At 44.1% G+C, this 19,006-nt stretch overlaps 1 protein-coding gene across 1 annotated transcript; it reads left to right on the top strand.

The window, feature by feature from the left end:
* The first annotated feature begins 3,798 nt into the window (after positions 1-3,798).
* On the top strand, positions 3,799-18,801 carry LOC121364320 (cystine/glutamate transporter-like). Its single transcript, XM_041487500.1, has 12 exons — positions 3,799-3,991; positions 6,246-6,372; positions 7,119-7,234; positions 7,890-8,015; positions 10,367-10,466; positions 10,556-10,600; positions 10,803-10,926; positions 11,238-11,341; positions 13,229-13,325; positions 14,095-14,244; positions 16,534-16,708; positions 17,526-18,801. Exons 1-12 carry the CDS (start codon positions 3,799-3,801, stop codon positions 17,588-17,590), a joined length of 1,422 nt encoding a protein of 473 aa, XP_041343434.1. The 3' UTR covers positions 17,591-18,801.
* The last annotated feature ends 205 nt before the right edge of the window (positions 18,802-19,006 follow it).

Below are 19,006 nucleotides of genomic sequence, written 5' to 3'. Positions count from 1 at the left end.
TACAAAATCGTAGTCTTGATAGACAGTTCACAAGATGATATTTGTGAAACTCTGTAGAAAGAGAAGCCAACGGAAATTAGTTTTACATTTACACCTAAAGCAGTTGCATGGATTTATTACTACATCTGGGGCTGCAAGCCTGAGACTGATTTAACTACTGTCCCTTTTGGTTTCTTATCCAGGGTGGCAAACCAGATGTAGAATGCTAAAAAGAAGTTGAGCTGCATGTTTTGGCCTTTCAGCCTGCTTCTTGTGTTCATTTTGGTCTATAAACAAACATCTCTCAGGTCTCCTAAATAGATTTTCTGATTGAGTTCCCAGAACAGACCACCACCAGCCTCATTAAAGCTTATTTATGTTACTTTCATGTATGAATAAAAAAGCTCCCATTCACTGCTGATTTTATTTAGTTAGATTCTGTGCCTTGTGGTAGACATTGATTTGGAGTGACATTTTTGGCACCAAAAAAGAAAAATAGTGAGACTGCAAGGAATAGTTTGACACCTGCATCTTTTGCAGTACAAAAAGGAAGGGGTTAACCTGTTCTTGGCTATATGATATTGATTGAGGACACAAAGAAAATACAGCTGTAAATATTTAGGAAGATTCCCTAGTAGCTGGGGTGCTTTTTAGGGCATAGGTCATTGAACTGGGACTCTGGAGACATAGTCTGTTTTCCCCGGGATGCCACCCGCTCCCTGCATGATAGGAAGAGAAAGGTCACTCGTTGTTCTAGGTCTCGGCTCCCAGCTGAGAATGATGCTGTCTCCCTCCTCTCCTTTTCAAGCTTGCTTGTTTATCTCACTAGCTTTTCATCAGAGTAATATCCACTCTGCCTCTGTGCTGAGCACAGTGGGTCCTGCTCTTGGCTGGGGCTTCTAGACACCACTAAGAGTAACAGACATGATTCTCTCTATGCTTGTCTCCACCTTCTCTGTCCACGCTCCAGTGCTTGTGAGGTAAGATTAACAGCTAAAAAAACCTCAAACCAACAATAAAATCAGTGTAAATGAAGAACGAAGAAGGAAAGATCCAGTATATGTGATAAGTTGTGAAATAGGTTTGAGTAGTGTTTTTCTCCAGCCCTGCTGACTGATGGTCTCTCTCATGTAAAGGTACTGCATTTTGGGACAAGAAGGATCTGAGCCTGTCATTTAGTCAGAGGGGTGAACAAAAAGCAGCTTTGCCTCTTTCCTTTGCACTAAGCACATTGTGAATATTCTTAAGCATTGCCACAAGGATTAACATCCCTGAATTTTAATGTGCCTGGTGCTGGAATGTAGCTGGAAAGCAGAGCAGGCAGGAATGGTCTCTCTGGGCTGTGGGCTCTGCTAGGTGACTCTTTGAAGTTCTATTCAATAGCTTGCTGTTACTCTTTACATTTTTTTTCCCCTTTTCTGCTTTTTTTCCTCCTCCTTCAACCACTTCTGGAACAAGTACTGATACATTTCATGCTTCTCAAATTTACTGGACTGGATTGTTTTATCTCCACATACTTTTGCATGGCAGTAGTATTAAAATAAAAATATAATAAAGAAAAAAAAAGCATGGGGACAGAAGTACGGAGTTTGGTGTTTACTTTGGATCATTAACCTGGTCTGTAAATTTGATCTGATCTTTTTTTTTTTTTTTTTTTTTTTTTCCTGTTCCTCCACTGTTCTCTCTGTGTAATTTCAGAGCCTGCAAAGAGACGTTGTCTTCTGTGGCTTCAGGATCCCAGCAAGAAATGGGAGTCTGATGGATTGTAAATGCACCTGCTTTGTTTAAAACCCAGCCAAGCAGATAAGTGCACTTTTAATTCTCTCCAACTGGTGCTTTAGACATAGCTCTGCACAGCATCTCTCTTCAGTTTGGTTTCAGTTCGGTGAGGCTCTGTGTTTCACCCCTGCAAATGAATGCTGTGTGGGTCTCACTTCAGCTGAGAAATACCAGACAATATTGGTATTTCATGCTAAGGTAATTAATTGGTGTCTGAGGGAACTGCAGCTGAAGGGCTGGGAGGCTCCCAGGGCTTGCTGCTCTTCCAGAGCCACTGTCTCCAGCAGCCCTGTGAGGTTTTGGGACTCTGAGGAGCAGCTCTGTGGGACCAGACAAGGCTGTTGTGACCCACCTGAGCCTTAAAGAGTCCTATGGGACTCATTAGAGGTTTAATAACTAAATTTGGCTGGTCTGATTGAGAAGATGCTTGTGCAGGCTTGGCACAATCTCAGAGAAACCAGCTCATGCTGTGGCAGGAGAAAGGGCTTTCTGCATGTGCTTGTCATATGTGTGCAGAGAAAGTGATAACCCTGCTTCCTCCCACCAGCTTCCAGGTGGGAAAATAACTGGGGATGGGGGAGAAAAGACCTTGGTTACACTGAGTTTACCCAGGGTGTGCAAAGAAGTATCGTGGGTGAGTGGTAACAAGAATTGTCCCCTCAAAGTTAGGTGAACATTTTTATCTGTCTACCAAGAAAGCAATTTCTGGCTGCTTAGATCTGCTTCTAGAGGTGACCACTGTCTTCTTGTGGCCACCCCACTGCAACTACTAAATTATTCAAGAAACCCATAAAATAGGGTCTCATGTAAAGTGTAAGTTTGCAATAATATACAGTCATGGGGCTGGGGCAGATATTCACCATAATGTAATTTACTGTGTTAGAATAATGAAAAGAAAAGTACTGAGGCTGAGTGCGTGAGCATTGTTGCGGATGTGTGGCAGGAGGCTGGACAAGAGCCAAATAATCTACTCCAGTCTTGTCTTGCCTGCTCTACCAGGGATAATTGCTAGTGTAAAACATCTACCTTGCTATTAGGAAAACTACAAATAGGTTTGCTACAGCAAATTAGGCTGTAGTAACTGACCTGTATTCATCTTACCTACCTAAGCAGAAGGTGAGTTTCTTGGTGAAGTTGCCAGTTTTGGGGTGATAAAGAGAGACAGGAGAGACAAGGAGTGGAAGTGGGAGGTTGCTGCAGTTTGTGAGAACTAAATCTGGATCAACTTGTGATCCCTGAAGTATCTGAAGTTCCTTCTTTTCTAGGAGAAACTTCACTGCTGCTGTTATTACTAAGGAATTTTTTATATTAATAGAAGAAATGGCACGTCTGTTAGTAATGACTAAGCTCTGTCTTACAACTGTAAACAGTACTTATTCCTGACTCTTCAGTACTTTGAAAGCAAACAAGCTTGACACTATATTAAGAAACACTGATTAAATGGAGCACTAGTGAGAAAATCAGGGCTAATTTATTCAGCAAGGGTGGGTAGGAAGTTAAAAAAGCTTAAAACCTCTCTGTGCACCAATTAATGCAGATTAACATTTTTCTCATCTCAGAGATTCTCAAGGTACTGATTTTCAGGTTTGCAACTTTAAATCTCTTCTCTGCCAGTGAGCTGAAATCAATGTATCCCCCTACTAGATCCCATTAAATTAACCCCAAGCTGGCCAGTTCTGAGCCATCTGACATTACTCAAAGTCAAATCTGGGAATCATCCTGAGGTGTGGCTGGCATGCAACATGTAACACTCTGTGCTGCCTGGAAGAAGAAGCAGAAAACACTTGAAGTGTCTCTTGGGAGCTGTACTGATGACAGAGATGATACCTAGGTTGTTCTATGCACCTGTGGTTTAGCTGGTACTTCCTGCAGCAGAGAAGAACAGATTCAACAGCTCTTGTCCAGTTACTGAAAAAAAATTTTGTCCTGCAAAGAAGATCCTTGAATCCCTAACTCCTTGTCTTACAGGTGAACCTTGAGGACACTTGGGACACTGTAGCTCCTGAATGTGTGACCTTCCCCTGTGATTAGAAGAAAGCCATGGGGAAAGACAAGAAAGAAGAGGCCATCTTCCTGAGGAAAAAGATAACTTTGCTGCGGGCTTTCTCGCTACTCATTGGCAGCATGGTTGGCAGTGGCATCTTTATTTCCCCCAAAGGAGTACTGAAAAACTCTGGCAGTGTGGGATTCTCCCTGGTCGTCTGGTTTTCCTGTGGGCTTCTCTCCATGTTTGGTGAGTGCTGAGCTTTGGCAGTCCTTGCTTAAGCACCTGGGAAGTGAGGGGAACCTGCACATTTTTATGTTTAGAAAGCTGGGAGATGAATAAACCCAAAATTTTTAGTTCCTGCTGCAACAAAGGTTTAAGGAGTCAGGGGATGGTCACTAGGAGTTTTTAGTTCAAATTATTTCCCTGGGGTAACGGACAAACTTCCAGCACTTATGGTCTGTAATATCAATTGATGTACAAGTCCAGGGCAGGGGAGTGACAGTGACTGCAAAGAGAGACAGCATGGTCTCTGCCAGGAAAGCTGGGAGAGAATGGGGGACTCCTTCTGTAAGGTTGAAAGGAGATGTAGGCACCTAAAAGAGAATCTGAGGACTGTGCTGTTCTTTTCACAGCCACTGTGAAGAGAGTAGAAAGGGTGAGTCCCAATATGCCCCATGGGACCCCCTTTCTGTTAGAGAGATTGGCTGGAGCAGAATGCCTGGGGAGCTGCAGGGGATGCACCAGCCCAGAGTGGGTGTTGAGTGTCTGTAAGAAATGGTGTGGGGATGTCTGATGCTGCCCCGCTTTCTGTGTGTTGATATTGGCTTGATTTCTGTCATTTAGTACTAGTCTTTTCTCACAAAGGTTGTCTTTTTGATGTCAGTTTCATTCTAGTTCTTTTGAAATAACATAGCTCTTCTAAGTTACACTGGATAAAACACATGGCTTTTAGTTTCTTTCATTAACTGTAAAAAAAATCACCATCTCAGAAACTCTCTAAAGGTGCTATTAGAACAACTTCTCTCAGCACAGGAGAGAAATCTGATGCTTATTATAGTGGGTGACTTTAACATTCTTCTTCTGTTTTAACTAACTAAAAAAAAAAAAACCACCAAAAAAAAAAAAAAAAACCAAAAAAAAAAACAAAAAAAAAAAAAAAAAAAAAAAACCCCAAAAACCCCCGAGAAAAAAAAAAAACTAAAAACAAACAAACAACCAAAAAAAAAAACCCAAAACAAGAAAGGAGACATATACCATGTGGAAAAAAAAATCAGCAGAACACTTTGACACTCTGTATATGTAAGTATATGTATATGTATATGCAAGTTTAGAAATTGAGACATTCGATTGTTAATAGGGCAACAAGTTGTTCTTGCTCTTAGCATACGTGTACCAATATTTCACATTGCAACTTCTTTGTGGTTGTTTGGTGAACTATACACTTCTGCTTAAAGAAAAGCTGGCAGTATAATGTGGGCATGGTCTTTCTTTTAACCAAGCAGAGCAGTAAATGATAATGTATGTGTAATCACATAGCCAAGCTCTGCACTTGTAAAGGTTTTTCCCTCTACAGCATCCTTTGATACGCTCTCCTGGAAAGGCCTCGGGAACCTCTTTACCAAGTGATTGCATTTTGTAGCTGGATTTGTCTGTTTGTTCTTCTTTTTTATCAGCTTGATGCCCTCCCCTGATCATTTCTCTGACACTTTTCTGCAGTCTATTTAAAAGGCTTGCTTTCTTTGTGCTGATTTTTCTTTCAAGTGGGGTATATATACAGGTCCCATTCCATGAGTTCAGCAACATACTTATATGCATGCTTGAAGCATTTAAAGGGACCCACTGGAATAAACGAGATGAGCTGTCTGCCTATATTTGATGCTTTGAACAGGAGTTCTGCACAAATTTTCCAACAGGGAGGCAGGAAACATTGAGGTTGTCATCATCCTGCATGACCTGAATATGGCATGATTGCCATGGGACTTGGAGGCATGGCCATGTCACCACTGGATTCAAAGGAGGGAAGGGATTTATGTGAAGATGCAAGATAAGGACACAAGAATGTGGCCTGGGATCAAAAATTGAAATGACCATTTCAGCTATGGCTTGTGGCTGAGCTGCTGTAGTTGCTTGGTAGGCACCATTTCATCACTCTAACAGTGAGGAGAAGCAAGAAGCCAGGGTATCTTTCAAAGAAAACCTCTTGTAGCTCTGTGCAGCATTTCTATCACACACCCTTCTTCAGAGCTTTCATGGAAATGTTGTAACATTAACCACGAAACAGAGAATTTCTTTCCACCTGTCAGGTAAGCCAATTACTTCAAAATTTACTTCAAACCACAGTAGTGCACAAAAATAGAGAAAAGTGGTTCTCTTAAACCTCTTTCTTTGTTTCATTCACTACTTATTTTAAATGGATTTGTTCAATCCCTGAAAAATCACACAGAAAAGGAAAAACCCCTGGGATTATTTACTTTGTACATTTCTACCTGAACTTTTCCAGGTGCCTTGTGTTATGCAGAGCTTGGAACAAGAATCACCAAATCTGGAGGACATTATATCTACATTTTGGAGACGCTAGGGCCTCTGCCAAGCTTCTTATTCCTGTGGGCAGAGTTTTTTGCTATCAGGTAAGAGATTTGATTTGCTTGCCTCTTTCTGGATGCAATGATAATTTAAAATACCAAAAGTTATGGCACCAGATAACAGTCCAGGCAGTTTATAAAGGAAAGAGTTGAATGATTTTTAAAACTTTTTCAGTGATAAAAGTAAGAAGATGCAATGTGGAAATAGTTACAAATGTTGAATGTGTTCTGTACTTGAAGAATATCTCTCTTCTCCCCAGGCAGTTCGTATCCCCCAAGAGCTGTGGTATATTTCAGAGACTGACAATAGATACCAGATTTATTTCAGATCTTCTGTTTCCAGTGTGAAACTTTTTTTGTTTCTTCAGATTCAGAAAGTGGGGACAACTTCCTGGCTTAGCCCCGGGTTAAATAATTTATAAAATTGTGAACTACTTCTTTTTTTAACACTAAAAAGGAAGTCCTCACCTCTCAACAACCTGTAACCTTCATGTAAGCTTAGATGAAGCAGAACATATGAACTACACTTGCATTGCTCAGTACGATTAATCTCGACTTTTGCTTTCAAGTTGGAAATTAATCATTTTGCAGCAAGTGGTTTTTAACCCATTTACTGAGAAAAACCTATGAGAAAAACTCGATAGGAATTCACCATCTGCATGGGTGAGAGGATTAAGCCAGGTGGGGAAACTTGCTCCCCTTCCCAAGTTTTGTACAGTTTTACCTCATGCCATTTTTCAACCATCCTCAGAGCAGTTTGTGCTTTGTTCCCCCCACACTCCCCACTCCAGGCCTGCCAACAGTGCTGTTGTTTCCCTGGCATTTGGACGCTACATGCTGGAGCCGTTTTTCGCCCCCTGTGCTGCACCTGTCCCTGCGGTGAAGCTCGTGTCTCTCCTGGGCTACTGTAAGTACTAACATTTATGGGATTGTCCATCCTGGCCTCTCTGCCCTAGACTAGGAGCACTTAGGGGTGTTATTTCCTGGACAGCTGTGGGATAAAGGTCCTGTCTTACCTCCCCAGCTAACCAAAATGTTCTGATTCAAGGTGAGGGTGTTGGGTCACTATACTCTCTAGGAAGTGGAATGTTGACCAACTGGAGCCCTAGGCAGGGGGATTTTGCCAGGTGTGGGAGAAGAAACTCTCCATGTGTAATTGTGCAAAAGCCACATGAGTTCTGGGAGTAAGGCTTGAGGTTTTGGACTTTTCTCCTAGTGCATCCAGCCTGTGAAGCTGTCCTGATTGCCCCAGACTGGTGTGGATTGGCACAGGGAATGCTGTGAAGTGGGCTGCTGACATGTCCCACACCTTTCCCCCAGGCAGGTGTGGATCACCCAGCAGAAGCCAGGTTCCTGCTCCCTTTTAGGAGTGTAAGTCAGCTCCCTCTTTAAACACTGTATGCTGCACCAATGTTTCCTGACATCTCTCATCCCAGGAGTCCTCTCTAAGGCATAAAGATGCAGCCTTCCCCCAGCATCCCTAGGGCAGGGAGAGCTGCTGTATTTTTTCCTGTGTGTGTTGAGCCCAGACTGCAGCTGTAGCAGTGTGGTTTCCTCTCCAGACATGGTCCTCACCCTCAATTCCTGGAGTGTCACCTGGAGCGCGCGGCTGCAGACGGCTCTCTCTGTTGTCAAGCTCCTGGCTCTTGCACTCATCATCGTGCCAGGGATGATGTTGCTGGCCCAAGGTAGGTGTTGCTGCTCCTATGGCTGAGGAGGGTGCTCAATGTGACCCCTGTCACGGCTTTTATCAGTCCCAAGTGACAAATGTGGTGCTCACTCAGCTGGCAGGAGCTTTCTCTGTCCATGTGCCAGATGTGAATTAGCTGGGAGCTGAGACCGGCGTTGGTGGCACAAGCTGCATAATTGCACTGGGCTGATGCTCCTGGCTTGGTGGTGCTTTCTCTAAAATTTAGTGGGTCTTAGTGCCAGAGGATGTGTGAGCCTACCCAGGGTAATCTTTCTCTGCAGATGGTCTTTCTTTGGAGTCAGACTTGCCTATTTCCAGTGTAGCTCCAAATCTTTCCAAAGCAGCACATATTCTATGGACATTTAGGATATGTGACAGCATCCCCTGTGCCAATCACAGCTGTGTAATGAGTTACCAGCCCTCAGCTGAGCCCTGGTAATGGCATCTCTAACCCTTCTGTAGCACGATCTAATGTTTTTTACCTCCAGATTGAGATGGGTGGTAATTCAGTGAATTTACAATGAACTTGGTAAAGGATTTCATGCCCATATGCAGAGCGGGGGAGAAAAGCCCTACCAGTAGGATCTTCTGTGAACCATACAAGAGTATTGGCTTTATTCCAAGCCTCAGTTTATAGAAAAGCCCAAGGCATTCCCACTCAAGGGATGAAACCTGCTCTCTCTTCATGCTATTACCTTCTTCTGCACAGAAAACACCACAGGCAATGGGCTCCATGTTCATGTTTCTTTCTGATGTCTGGAGTTGGCTCCTTTGAACATGCAAAGCTCCCCTTGGGCTGGCAGCACTTCTGAACTAAAGGACTGCCCTGCAGCTAGGAATCCCGAGCCATTATTGTTAGGAATGCCTTCAAATGACAATCTGGAGCCCTGGCACCCATCCTTTTGTTGGGGAGGATAAGTGCAGGTGACATCTGGAGGGAGAATTCACCAAGAGACTCCAGTATGACAGGTTGTATTTAATGTGACTCACAAGGGAATGTAAATTGCTCATTAATGCATTGCAAGCAATAAATCTTTTTCATGCACCATCACTTACCAGCCATCATTTTAGAACATAAACAAAGTACCCCAACAGACCCACTCCTATATCTTGGGTTAGTTTTCTTCAAACCTATTTTCAAATTGACTTTTCTTTTTTTTTGTGCTTAAAAATCAGTTTTACGCTTTTAAATAATTTTTACTGATTCCTCTGCCTTGTGCTGCTTTTTTTTGATTGCACTTCTGTCCTTTTCTTTGCCATTATCTTCTCTTTGGCTCAGGATTATATTAGAGACTTGCTGGGCCAGCGTTTCAAACCCATGTGCCCAAATCTTGTCACTGAAGTTTTTGCAGAAGCAGCTCCATAGAAGTGGCCTGACTTTCTCCATGTGCTCCGTGCCGTGTCACACCTTGCCTGGTAAAACCCAACTAGGAAAACTTCTCACCTCTTAAAGAGAGTTTATTATGGAAAATTGAACATAGATGTGGAACCAAACCTTGGGTTACCTGGATTTGAAAATGTTGGGAATGCAATTCTTTTTGACTGTGTTTGAATGAGAGGCAATTCAGAATTGCTCTCTTCCTTAAATCTTTTTGTTTTGATTTAGAGAAAATCCTGACTTTGATTTTTTTTTTTTGGTTAAGTTTTGTTTTGTTATTTCAAGCAGAGAACTTGAAGGAAAATTAGGGGAGTTGGTGAATATCTGAGGCACCGCTACTTTGAACATGTTATTTGCTTCACACTCTATGTCCTTTCCTGTGGGTGGGTGGTGGTGGGTCAGACTGGCAGGTCTTGCTCCCATCCCCTCCTCCAGCCTGGTTCCCATGCTCTGGCCAGCACAGGGCTAGGGTCAGTGCTCCAGCAGCAGGAACAAGAGAGAGCACAGTGAGAGCTGAGTTAGCTGCCTCACTGGCTGCACCACATCAAAGAGGATTGTGTGTCCAGCTGCTGAGGGGGCTGGGGACCGAACAAGGGGGTCAATCCAGCAACTTAATTTTGGGCCTAAAGGAAGGAGAGGACAACATGGATCGGCTCGTCTCCATGATCTCCTGTTCCCACATCAGGATCTGTTGGAAAAAACTAGCTATTGTTGTTGCCCTTCCTGAATTGCCTAACCTAGCTGGACAAGGGATAGAATTTTTTGGTTTTTAATGTCACTGTAGGAAAGTAAACATATCAGCAACAACACTGAAGTTAAAGCAATGAAATTAATTTGAATACCCTTCTCCAAGGAAATCACAAACACTCTTCCCAGGTCAGGGCAAGAGGTACAAGGGATGTTATCCCCAGGGAAGGAAGCCTGTCTCTCACGTATTCCTACTCTGTGTCCACTGTTTATCTTCTCTGCAGGCCACACCGAGAACTTCCAGGATGCTTTTGACAGACAGTCGCTGGTTCTGGATAAGCTCCCCCTGGCTTTCTATGCAGGCATGTTCGCATACTCCGGCTGGTAGGTGCAATGAGAAAGCACTTCCCGGGCAGCAGACAGGTGCCCTCAGCATGACTCAGACTCTCACCCTGTCTCTTCCCATCGTGTAGGTTTCAGACCAGCTTTGTGCGGGAAGAGTTGGTCAAACCTGAACGGTAAGGCTGGGAGGAAGCCGCCCTGGGTCACCAGCCTTGGGGCTCCTGCAGCTTTCCCAAGTGCAGTACAGGAAGAATAAATTTGTGGGTTCACCTGACTGCAATCAGCTGTACTGCCAGATAAAATCTGCAGTAATACTGTGCATAACAAGGGATAGCAGCTTGTTCTTTGTGTGTGTGTGTGTGTTCCTCTTCCTTGCAGAAATATCCCCTTGGCTGTCATCGTGTCTGTGATCACAGTAATTGTGGGATACATGCTCACCAACGTCTCCTATTACACAGTCCTGGGAACAGAAGATGTTCTGGCTTCCCCTGCTGTGGCTGTGGTGAGTTGTCATTCCTATTGTTATCTCGTTAGTGTAGCCAGCTTATGCTGTGGTCATGGCAAGTTTTTCAGAGATGGTTTTCCTATAAAATGCTTTATTGCTCTGTAATTTCTCTGGATTACTGGGCAACAGTAAATTCTTCTTGTTGTGCCTAAAAGATAATGAAAAGTAGCCTGCAGATGACAGTAGAAGAGGTGAGATTTATGACTTCTATATTACTCCTTCAATGAATGAAGTTTTCTTTTTTTTCACCTTGATGTCACCTAGAGATCACCACATGTTCCATAAAGTCATGTTTGCTCTTCCTCCAGAGCTTTGTGCAGCGAGCCTTCAAAAGCCTGATCTCTGTTGTCCCTGTCCTTGTCGCACTGTCCTGCTTTGGAACTATGAATGGAGGAATCTTCACGTTTTCAAGGTCACATGCCTAAGGGCCTATTATGCTTTTGGCTCACTGAATCAGAGGGAAGCATCACCAACCTGTGCAACTACCCATCCACACAGTGGCATTTTAGCCAATCTTGTGGGAAAAATAAGGCTTTTGACTCCCAGGTTGTCAGCTACAGGATGGTCCCTTTTGGCTAAGAGTCTACTTTTTCTATTTCTGACCAGGTCCAGACTTTGGTATCCAAGACTGCTCACAAACAAAGATTTTTATCTTCTCCCCTACCCTTCAGTTTAAATCCCCAGTTTAAAGTGAAATGTCAATGTTTCTGGTGAACTAAAGGCTTTGTTGATGTTGGCAGCTGCTCAGTGAGACTGAGTCTTCTTCCACTGGGTTCACCCAGCTGTGCTGCTGGAGGGCATGGGGTCCCTCTGTTGTGAGGCTCTCTAGGCAAACTCTCCCTTGAGAACTTTGCTTTGAAGCAGTGAAATGCCATTGGGATGGGCTATTCCTAAAGCAATAGTCAAGGTTCAAGAAGTCTTGCTATAACAATAAGAAAAACTTTATCCCATGGAAAAATAAACTTGCCAGCTTCACCGTCTGCTGCACTCCATGTCCTTATGGGAGCCTTGAATTGGAGAGGAGGGCAGGCCTTATGAACAGCATACTTATGTTGTGCTGATCCTGTGGAGCTGAGCAAACTCTCTGCAGAGGGTTTTGCTTCACAGCTTTGATTGCAAAGAGAAAAATCAGTTGATCTGAAAGGAATGTCTCATAGCCTGAAAGCAAATGAATTATCTGATCCACTACCCTGAAGTCCTGTATTAAATGCAGGTGTGGATGATCCTTCCCATTAGCTGCTCCAGATAATGGTTTCCTTTGAGGATGAGAAGTCTCTGGACAGCACAAAGGTTCTTAGTGTCCCCTACTGACCTTCTCTCCCTGCTCCTGGCATCATTAACATAATCACTGCAGAGAGTCCATATAAACACTGATGGGGCCTCCCTGGCTGCCTGCCAGCCACACCCCTGCAAAACCACAGAGACAGCAATAAAACAAGTTGTACACTTGTGCCCCAGCTGCTTGGGGCCCTGCTTCAGCCCAGCTGATGCTCTGGCATGGTTTGTTTGAGGATATTAAATTTCTAAAATTGGATGTGATTGTCTTCTCCCTAATTGCTTTCACGAGTTAAAGGAGGGATGCAAGCAAGGAACTCTGCTCTCATTTTGTAGCTGTTCTCGTGTGTAGCTGGTCTCTTGGCAGTATGACAAACTGTATTTTCCAACAGCTGACCAGAGGATTGGAAATCATCTGTCATTTGAGGAGATTGCACTTTATTTTTTCTATAGATGTACATATAAGAATATAGGCTTCAAAGCTGACAATCCCCCTTCATAAACTCACCAGTTTCTCTTATAAAGGATTGAAGTTTGTGATTCCTCCACTTCCTTTTCACTGGAAAGATTAATTCATTTTTTGATGGCAAGAGACTTTCTTACTCCTGTTTCCAGTCTGAGTTCATTCATGGTCACTATGGACTTGCCCAAAGGTCTCTGCTGATGAAGCACCCAAGGAGACACTGCCAGTGGTTCTGATGGTGGGCTCTGAACTGCACTGAACTGGTCTTGGGTGAGCTGTGGGAATTCAGCCTTGGTTTTCTTCCAAATGCCCCCAAAGTGGAGCTCTGAGAAACTTGGTCTAGTGGAACCTGTCCCTGCCCATGGCAGGGGAGTGGGTTCCAACCCAACCCAAACTTTCTATGAAAGTCCAGCTAAAGGCAAAACTGTGGCCTTGAATAGCAGCAGGCTTGTGCTGAGGAAGGGAGCAGGTGCCTTGATACCTCAGGTCAGTCCAGTGACCGATCTCATTTCTAATGTGGATGTAGAATGTTAATGTACAGGGCTCCCTGTCTTTTCCTAGGACTCTGTTTGTGGCTTCCAGAGAAGGGCAGTGGCCTCCTCTCTTCTCCATGATCCACATTCGGAGGCATACCCCCCTTCCTGCTGTCATGTTAATGGTAAGGAGATCTGGCTGTGTGCGACACACCCTGTTCTTTTGCTGTCTTGGCTTTCTTGCAAGGACTGGATAAACTGAGGAGTTTTAGAGGGTGTTTGGACATTAAATTACTCCCAGAAAAATAGAGAAGGCAGGATACAGGAAATGGCTGCAAAGTATTAAGTTCCCTTGAGCCAGCAGTGGTATCCAAATGTACAACCTTGAAGTCCCTGCCTTATAACATTACACATCTTTTTTTAAAGTACAGTCCCTACCATCTGCCACAGGTGCTGCTTGATATTGCCTTATGAAAATAGTTCTGCCAGGCTTTGGCTATCTGGAAATTTAAAATTCCCAGGTGTGGTGGAAATGCAGGGAATGAGCATTTGTAGAGATGGTCTGGTCTCCTGTTTTGGTTTGTTCAGGGTTTTTTTTATGGCAATGGTCCAGCTCTATCCCAACTGTGCTTCAGTGCCCGTTGCAGCTTGGCTGACCTGCTAAAAACTTAGCAGATGTCATTGTAGATAGCCTGTGTACCAGCAGGGCAGGCTTTAGGATCATGCATGTTTTAGTTGCCCTGGCTTGGACATGAATAATCAAAGATGCTTCTGATCTTGAAATGATCACTCTTTTCTCTAGCACTACAGATCAGTGCCTTTAGGTCTTTAGTCTGTGACAGTTTTGTAAAGCTCTCTGACCTCCAAAATGCTGGGGCTGTGAAGTAGTTGCAGGGGGGTTGGAGGAGGTGATCCATGGCTGTAATGACTGTATTTCATGTTCAAAACGCTCAGTTCCCTTTGGTCACTGCCATGGTGTGCATCGGAGACATCTACCATCTACTGAACTTCTTCAGCTTTTCCCGATGGCTCTTCATAGGATTAGCCACCCTCGGGCTCATCGTCCATCGCCACCGTCACCCGGAGCTGCACAGCCCCTTCAAGGTAAATGCAAAGCACATACCTGGCAGCCAGGAACATGCAGGCCTGGCATCCCTCTCTTTGATTTGCTCATAATTACAGCATTACATGGCCATGGTTGCCTTTAGGCTCTGAGGGGTTTCAGTCTCTGATGCTTAATAATGTCCGTGGGGAGCTCCTGAAACTGGCTAGTGTGCCCAAACAGCCAGATGTGATAAATCCTATAAAGCCAGTTCTACATGGGGTCACCAGATGCATCTGTTAGAAGACTGGTTGCTACAAGTGACAAAGTTTCAGGCTTGGAACTGGGAGATGTACAGAGAGAAGTTCTCTGGCTCATCTCTTGTGGCCTACAAGAAGGAACTCTTGCCTGGATGTTATTTCAGTAGCAGGTAAGTCTCAGCTCTAGCTGAGAAGCAGGAAGGTGTCAGGCTTGGGGGAAAAGGAGCATGGGTGGAGGGGTCTAGGGAGCAAACCTGACTTGGGAGGAATCATCTGCTGGTATAGAAATATTGTCAGCATGTAAAGCAGTGGGCACCTCTTGTGGCCCTTCTCACTCTCCTGGGTGCTGGGATCCCCCCTTATGTCAGCAGGAGATGCTGGAGCAGCTTTCCTGTGCTTGGGCACCTTTCCCACTGCCGGATAATGTGCAGAAGGCATTAGGTTGGGGCGGTGCTTGAGGCGGGCACAGTTTGCTCCTGGCTCTGGTCGCCCCGGCATGGTGCCTCCAGGCAGCAGTGAAGAGAGAGCACCTCCGGGGCTGTGGGCACTGGGCAGCGAGGAGCTCGGCGCACAGAAACAGTTCCTGCAGTTCGCAGGGGTCCTCTCTGAGCTGGGTGCATCCGCCTGCAAAGTCTGGGGTAAGTTTTCTTCTCGGTCTTTGCATTTAGCAGAGACCTTGAGGCTTCCCAGTTTGTTGGTTGGCTGCACTCGCATACTCCCCCAGAACCAAACTGAATAAGTTTAGTTTACTTTTTCTTTCAAACCAATCTTTTCAGGGGAGATTTATTAGTGGGTGACACTGCTGATGGTTTCAGATGCTGAGATTTTGCCCTGGTTTTCTACAGACAAAGATTCAGACTTCTAGCGGCTCCTAAATGCTGATTAAACGAAGGAGGGAAATACCGGCCTTTTGGTCGGTTCGGTTGGTTTTGCCCCGCCTTTTCCCTGGTTTTTATCAGTTCTGTGCAAGAGGCAGGGGCTGCGCGCAGGTGGCGCGGGCACGTGCTGCGCTCTAGTGGCCGCACGCGGGCCGTCGCCTGCCCGGTGGAGAGCAAAGCGTGGCACCCGTGTGACAGCGCCGGCACTTACTCTCTCTACAGCATTCTGAGTTTAAAACGGTGTGAAAACACCGGAAAGAGGAGGGAGCAGTCCGCTCGCACACATCTCAAGAAAATGTGCAGCGTGAGTGTGTGCATGTAGGAGCGGCTGGCAGAGGATGCTCTGGAAAAGCAGCTGGAAAGACAAGAGTACCTAAGTTTGATGGCTGGAGGGCTGCCATACCTATAGTAACCGATCTCTTCCAACTTGGCATGTTCAGTATCCAAAATACAATCTTTATTACTGGTAAAGACTGTCACCTTATATGAGAGCAGCATTCCTTCAGCCATGGCAAGAAGTTACTTGGCAGAGTTTGGATCCAGAGACAGAGGGAGTGTTTCACAGTTTTATTATTTATTGCAGTTTTCCTATTTGCTCTCCAAATAACCCAGACAAATTGGCTCATCCAATAGGGTATGGCTGAAGTGCTGAGTGCTGCTTTGATTTTCACCATGGTGTCACTGAAATTCTTGGTGCAGGTACTACAGAGATAGGGATAGGGAGTCTGGTTTGTCTTGGTTTAGTCACTATAAGTCTCAGGCAAACTGGAGGCAGGTCAACACGAGTAATGAATTTTATAAGCAAGGAACAGTTTGATTCAAAGTGTCACTTTTTCTTGGCTTCAGATTTTCCCTCAGCGGTTGCCTGAGCTAGCAAGTAGGTATGTGTGCCTGTGCATGCACAGGTGCAGGACATTCACAGAGCTGTGGGGTGTAGGTGGCTTCTCCCCCTACTTGGCTTCCAGTTGCAAGTTAGGTTTAGATTTTGGTGCACATGAATATAGGAGGCATGCACCTCACAGGGCACTCTGGGCTCTGAAGCTGATGCAGTTGTTTGCAGTCTGATTGTACAGAAGCATTCTTCAGGACAGGATATGATTATTCTGATTTTCTTTAGGTGGAGAAATGAATGCAGTGTGTGCTGGCACATACAGAGTCTGATCAGCTAGAGCCACCAGTTTTTCCTGATAGTCTTCTGTGCTCTTTTCCTCAGGTTCCCCTGTTTGTTCCTGTCTCTTTTACCATCATCTGCCTCTTCACAGTGGCAATGTCTTTCTATTCAGACCCTGTGAACATCAGCATTGGATGCATCATAGTTTTGAGTGGGTTTCCAGTCTACTACCTCATCATTCACAGGCAGATGTCAGATCGCTGCCGCAACCTGTTTTGTAAGTATGCATTTCACTTTCAGTACTGTGGACCTAAACACGCTCAAGGGTCAGGGTGCTGTTTTGTTCCCAGGGCTCACCTCTGATGCAAATTGCTCCTTGAACAATAGACCTCATGAAACCTAAGTCATCACCACTGGCACCACTCTGGTGTCTTTCCCAAGGCACAGCCGCCACAGCCAAATTTGTTTTAACAAAGACAATGCTGAGGTCTACCAGCAGGGGGAATAGAGAGGGTTGCTTTCCCACCTCAGCCCTGTACCCACTAAACTTTATCATGTCTTTGGGATCAACAGCTCTGGGTGAAATTTGTCTGACATGGAGCAGAAAGATGAAAAGTTAGGATGGTGAGACTACAGGCAGATGCTGTAACCCCATGCACAAACTTGCTTGCTGAAAGGCTGGGGAGAGGGCTGCTAGGAGAAGAGCACTGCCAGAGGTCTGTGTGCTTAGTGAAGATGGTTTGGGCACAAATGTAGCCGTGGAAATGAAGTACATCTCCACTCCAGACAGTGTGTAGTACAGATTTCCTTTGGATGTAGGCATGGTGGCACAAGAGTTTTTTCAGAAATGAGAGCCTGGGTTTGAGTTTAATTTGTTGTTTCTGTTCCAAGTCTTGTTTTCTTTTGATTTGATGTTGGATGGAGGTGCATCAGTAACCACTCAGTAGAGGAAAACATATAGCAAGAAAGGAAATAGATACAATGATCTGCCAACACAAAGTGCTCCAGCCATCAGTGCTGATGCTCTGATTTTCAGCCATGTCTCAGGATTTCCTCTGGACTAAGCTTCCTTCCTTTTTTTTCCACCCTTTCAGATTATCTTACATACAAACTACAGTTACTGCTGGAAGTTGTCCAACAAGAAATCAAGACTTACTGAGAAAACCATCAAAACTCACAGAAGACAATAAAAATCTACTTACACCATTTTTGATACCTTTGATCCTACCAAAAGCAGACCATGATTTTATTCTTTTTAGTCAGTGCAACTGAGGATGACTGAGACAAAACCTTGCTGCAAGTGTTCCTAAGCTTGCCAGCTGGGATCTGTTCCTGCCCTTTTATTTTTTTTTCAGAAGAGGAAACTAGTTCTCTGAAATGAGCTTGCTTTGCCTGCAGAGTGTCTTTGAAACCAAGATCCTAATTTTGCAGCCTAGCCCAGTCCTGAGAAAAATTCTGTGTGTGTGTGTACAGAGACAGTATTTTGTTTTCCTGGCTTGGCAAATAGAGGAAGTGGGCATGTTGCAAAACTTAGAATCCAATACATGGAAGCCAAATGCAAGTTTCAAACAGAGCTACTACAGCAGCCTTGTGGACAAGAGGAAGGGTTGGGGAGACCTAATTAGAGGTAAGGCAGATGAATTGGAAAGGGAAATACAAGGGGATAAAATTTTATCCACCAGAAAGTGCAGATTGAGCTAATGAGAAGATATTTGAAATCCAAGTATTAACAAAGTAAAGTGAGAATGTTTTGCTTTGATTTTTGTATAAGCAGAAATTTTTTAGCTTTGAAATAATATTTCAACTTTGAATTTTACCTTTCTGAAATTACATTTTAAAATGTACAAATGCATTTTTAAAGCAATCAGTTAAATATCAACTAGAATATGACAGGAGAGATCCTGATCCCTCCCCCAGCTTCCCAGACCCACTCCTCACCAGTGAAGTTGAAAACAGAATTTGGCCTAGCTCCAGTGAAATACAATTCCTCCTTTAATTAGACAGGACCACTGATGAGACTTGGGCAAATTCCTGAATAAATGCATCTTCTGGTGCTGTAAGAAGACATGAGTGACTTCACATCCAAGCTTTAACTTGCCAATAGCGCATGACTTGCTGATTTAATCCATAAATGCTCATTTGAACTAATGGCATAAGAAAGGTTTCCATTATTGGATTACTTTGGTTTACATTATTAATGTGACAATGTATGTCCAGATAATACACCAATTACCTATTTACAATCACGTAATTGTTAATCAGTTGCTAAAAGATGGGAAGTAGCATGCTAAGACTCTTCTAATGACTGCTGGAAAGAGGAACAGCAGAATGTGGAGCATTTTTTAATCCTTTGTATCAAACATTTATGTACTTAAAATAAAAACAAAGTACCATTTACAAATCCAATGTAATCTACTGAAACATGTAAAATTTTGGAACTAAATTTGGGTTATTTTCAAAGCAACTGAGAATTATTATTCTTGTAGTGACTGGTTCCTGTTCCTAGGCTGAGTTAAGCTGGGACAGCAGCAATGTGGTAGCAGGGCTTGTTTCCCCACTCCCATCCCACAATTTA

The sequence above is a fragment of the Pyrgilauda ruficollis genome, unplaced genomic scaffold (genome assembly GCF_017590135.1).
Source record: "Pyrgilauda ruficollis isolate IOZ18807 unplaced genomic scaffold, ASM1759013v1 scaffold80, whole genome shotgun sequence".
Lineage (NCBI taxonomy): Eukaryota > Metazoa > Chordata > Aves > Passeriformes > Passeridae > Pyrgilauda > Pyrgilauda ruficollis.
Note: the sequence above shows the minus strand (reverse complement) of the source record. Positions and strands in the feature narration are given on the sequence as shown.

Excerpts from the sequence above, each read along its gene's own strand:
- LOC121364320 (XM_041487500.1), top strand. The coding sequence starts at position 3,799 with ATGGGGAAAGACAAGAAAGAAGAGGCCATCTTCCTGAGGAAAAAGATA. Across the intron at positions 10,601-10,802 it reads GAGTTGGTCAAACCTGAACG|AAATATCCCCTTGGCTGTCA; the intron begins GTAAGGCTGGGA and ends TCTTCCTTGCAG. Across the intron at positions 10,927-11,237 it reads CTTCCCCTGCTGTGGCTGTG|AGCTTTGTGCAGCGAGCCTT; the intron begins GTGAGTTGTCAT and ends CTCTTCCTCCAG.